At 45.2% G+C, this 3,963-nt stretch overlaps 1 protein-coding gene across 1 annotated transcript in view; it reads right to left on the bottom strand.

The window, feature by feature from the left end:
- Positions 1-2,188, bottom strand: part of cnksr3 (cnksr family member 3) — a 23,715-nt gene extending 21,527 nt beyond the window's left edge. The window contains exon 1 of the mRNA XM_058613837.1: positions 1,942-2,188. Coding sequence (XP_058469820.1) covers positions 1,942-1,993 — 52 coding nt within the window. The 5' untranslated portion in view covers positions 1,994-2,188. The remainder of the gene's footprint in view (positions 1-1,941) is intronic.
- Between the last annotated feature and the right edge of the window lie 1,775 nt (positions 2,189-3,963).

Genomic DNA, 3,963 nt, shown 5'->3' with positions numbered 1-3,963 from the left:
TGACCGTGTGATCATGTGACCATGTTTTCAGGTCCTAACAGTCAAGCATGTGCAATGACTTTAAACCAAAAACACTGAGCGTCACATGAATAAAAGACTAAAGACTTCAGGGGAGGAGGCGGGGCTTAGCTGCGTCACAGATTAAAAGGCCGTGATGTACCTGAGCTGTCCACGTATGTGCGATCACATGTTACGTCTGAGCAAGGTCTTTGTCTCCAGTCTCAGATCTGTTTAAGCATCAGCTGAGCGTCACCGTGACCTCCTGACCTCCTGACCTCGCACACGGCAGGAGGTCGACCTCGGGGGCGTTTGTTTCACTCAGCTCTTCATTGTCTCCGCTGCGTCATGACAACATGTGAGGGGACGACGTGACTGAGCTGTAAATCCAACGCCACAAAGACATTTTGAAGTTTGTAAACCACTCACTCTCCCACACCAAAGCCCACAGAGAAAACCACTGATTTAACATCACACACGCACGCACGAGTTGTTGATCCACTGTTGATCACTCAGTTCAAATGTCTTATTCTATGAGTTCAGCTTTTGAAAATCTTGGTTCCGATTGACCTCAGTGACACAGAGTGACCACAGGAGGCAGCAGTAGACCAGCAGCTCCTGTGTCCCCAGTGTCTGTGGGCTTTGGTGTGGGAGAGTGAGTGGTTTAGTTTGTCTCACAGTGAGATAAAGACGTGGACGTGTGACGTAGATTTTACGAGCGGAGTCTTTTGTGGATAAAATCAGCTGTTTCCTGATGGTAGCCATGGTTTGAGTCTGCGTGTCAGTGTCTGAACCTGAACTCTCTGAAACTGTAACTTCACACTCTGCTGATCATCATCATCACCATCATCATCATCCTGAACTCTCTGAAACTGTAACTTCACACTCTGCTGCTGCTGATCATCATCATCATCATCATCATCTTCATCATCGTCGTCATGTGGGTCTGGACTGAGATTAACAATGCCATGTGGGTCTCAGTATGTTGCAGTCGTAAAACAGTAGGTCTCAGTATTTTGCAGCAGTAAAACAGTAGGTCTCAGTATTTTGCAGCATTAAAACAGGTGGGTCTCAGTATTTTGCAGCAGTAAAACAGGTGGGTCTCAGTATTTTGCAGCAGTAAAACAGGTGGGTCTCAGTATTTTGCAGCAGTAAAACAGTAGGTCTCAGTATTTTTGCAGCAGTAAAACAGGTGGGTCTCAGTATTTTGCAGAAGTAAAACAGCAGGTCTCAGTATTTTGGAGCAGTAAAACAGGTGGGTCTCAGTATTTTGCAGCAGTAAAACAGTAGGTCTCAGTATTTTGCAACAGTAAAACAGGTGGGTCTCAGTATTTTGCAGAAGTAAAACAGTAGGTCTCAGTATGTTGCAGTAGTAAAACAGTAGGTCTCAGTATTTTGCAGCAGTAAAACAGGTGGGTCTCAGTATTTTGCAGCAGTAAAACAGGTGGGTCTCAGTATTTTGCAGCAGTAAAACAGTAGGTCTCAGTATTTTGCATCAGTAAAACAGTAGGTCTCAGTATTTTGCAGCAGTAAAACAGTGGGTCTCAGTATTTTGCAGCATTAAAACAGGTGGGTCTCGGTATTTTGCAGCATTAAAACAGGTGGGTCTCAGTATTTTGCAGCAGTAAAACAGTAGGTCTCAGTATTTTGCAGAAGTAAAACAGTAGGTCTCAGTATTTTGCAGCATTAAAACAGGTGGGTCTCAGTATTTTGCAGCATTAAAACAGGTGGGTCTCAGTATTTTGCAGCAGTAAAACAGTAGGTTTCAGTATTTTGCAGCAGTAAAACAGTAGGTCTCAGTATTTTTGCAGCAGTAAAACAGTAGATCTCATTATTTTGCAGCAGTAAAACAGTAGGTCTCAGTATTTGGCAGCAGTAAAAGAGTAGGTCTCAGTATTTGGCTGCAGAAAAACAGTGGGTCTCAGTAGTTGGCAGCAGTCTCACCTCTCAGCCAGTCCACAACTTGTTGCGGGTTCCATTTACTCACGGACTCCATTTCCACGCACAAACGCCGGCTTTTCTCCGGGTTTTTTCCCTCTCGTTCGTCCAGAAAAATTAATCCGTGAATTAAAACATAATCCGTGAAAACTCAGCGTCTCCTGCGCTTCATCCGCTCATTCATCAACTCATTCATCCACTCACTCCTCCGCTCACTCACTCACTCACTCACTGACGAGGAAAAGTTTAGACAAGCCAAGAGGCGCGTGAGCCTGCTATCAGATTCCCTCCGCGGTAACCTCGCCCCCTCCCGTCTTCTCCTCCAATCACAGTAGAGTATATCTGCGCTGCGTTCACGTGCTGTGGGAACAAACGACAGAAATACATTTGAGATTCTGTTTTTCTTGTGTTTTATGACAGAAAATGAGCTGAAATGTAAAAACATAAACAGTTTTATAAAGTCTGAGCTCATCTAAGGTTTTGACTGAAATATAATAATATAATCCTTTATTAGTCTCACCTGTAGGAGAACATTCACATGTAATCATTTAGAATTCATTATAAAACGTTTCAAACTGTATCCCAGCTGAGCTAGATAGGGCGGTAGGCGGGGTCACACCCTGGACAGTTCACCCGTCCATCGCACAGATAGAGACACAGATAGAGACAAACAACCATTTTGATTTAACTTAACTTAACTTAACTTGTCTTGTTTCATATTAGCTTATCTTATCTTAACTTATTTTAACTTAACTTATGTTCTCTTAACTTAACTTAACTTATCTTATCTTATCTTATCTTATCTTATCTTATCTTATCTTATCTTACCTTAACTTAACTTATCTGTTCCTGTTTCATTTTAACGTATCTTAACTTAACATATCTTATTATTTTATCTTATCTTAACTTAACTTATCTGTTCCTGTTTCATCTTAACTTATCTTATTTTAACTTATCTTACTTTATCTTATTATTGTATCTTATTTTATCTTGTTTCATCTTATCTTATCTTAACTTATCTGTTCCTGTTTCATCTTAACTTATCTTATTTTAACTTATCTTATCTTAATTTATCTTATTATCTTATCTTATCTTATCTTAACTTATCTTATCTTTCCCTGTTTCATCTTATCTTATCTTAACTTATCTTATTATTTGATCTTATCTTAACTTATCACTCCGGGAACCATCACCTTACCGTGGTGGAGAGGTTTGAGTGCCCCTGTGATTCTGAGAGCTGTGTTGTCTGGAGCCTAGTGCTCCTGGTAGGGTCTCCCAAGGCAAATTGGTCTCAGGGCAGGGGCCTGACGAAGAATGTTTCCAAGACCTCATGAAAAAACGACAGAGGAAGAGAGTGACCCTGCCCGGAGGAAGCCCGGGGCCCCCGCCTGGAGCCAGGCCCAGACGGAGGGCCCGTGAGCGAACGCCTGGTGGCCGGGTCTACCACGGGGCCCGGCCGGGCACAGCCCGAACAAGTCCCGTGGCCTCTTCATCGTCCTCCTGTGGAACCACCACCTGCAGGGAGATCGACTGGGGTCGGGTGCGCTGCCACATGGGTGGCAGCGAAGGTCGGGGGTCTCGACGTACTGGACCTGGGCGGCAGAAGCTGGTTCTGGGAACGTGGAACGTCATCTCGCTGTGGGGGAAAGAGCCAGAGCTTGTGCGGGAGATGGAGCGCTACCAATTAGATCTGGTGGGGCTTACCTCCACGCACAGCCTTGGCTCTGGAACCACATTCCTGGATAGGGGTTGGAAGTTATTCTTCTCTGGAGTTGCCCAGGGTGTAAGGCGCCGGGCGGGTGTGGGGATACTCACAAGCCCCCGGCTGAGCGCCGCTGTGTTGGAGTTTACCCCGGTGGACGAGAGGGTCGCCTCCCTGCGCCTTAGGGTTGCGGGGGGGAAAGCCCTGACTGCTGTTTGTGCTTATGCACCGAACAGCAGCTCGGAGTATCCGGCCTTCTTGGAGGCCCTAGATGGAGTCCTGCAAGGGGCTCCGTCGGGGGACTCCATAGTTCTGCTGGGAGATTT

This window comes from Solea solea, chromosome 17, assembly GCF_958295425.1.
Source record: "Solea solea chromosome 17, fSolSol10.1, whole genome shotgun sequence".
In the NCBI taxonomy this organism is placed as follows: Eukaryota; Metazoa; Chordata; class Actinopteri; order Pleuronectiformes; family Soleidae; genus Solea; species Solea solea.
This window is presented reverse-complemented; position numbering and strand designations above follow the sequence as displayed.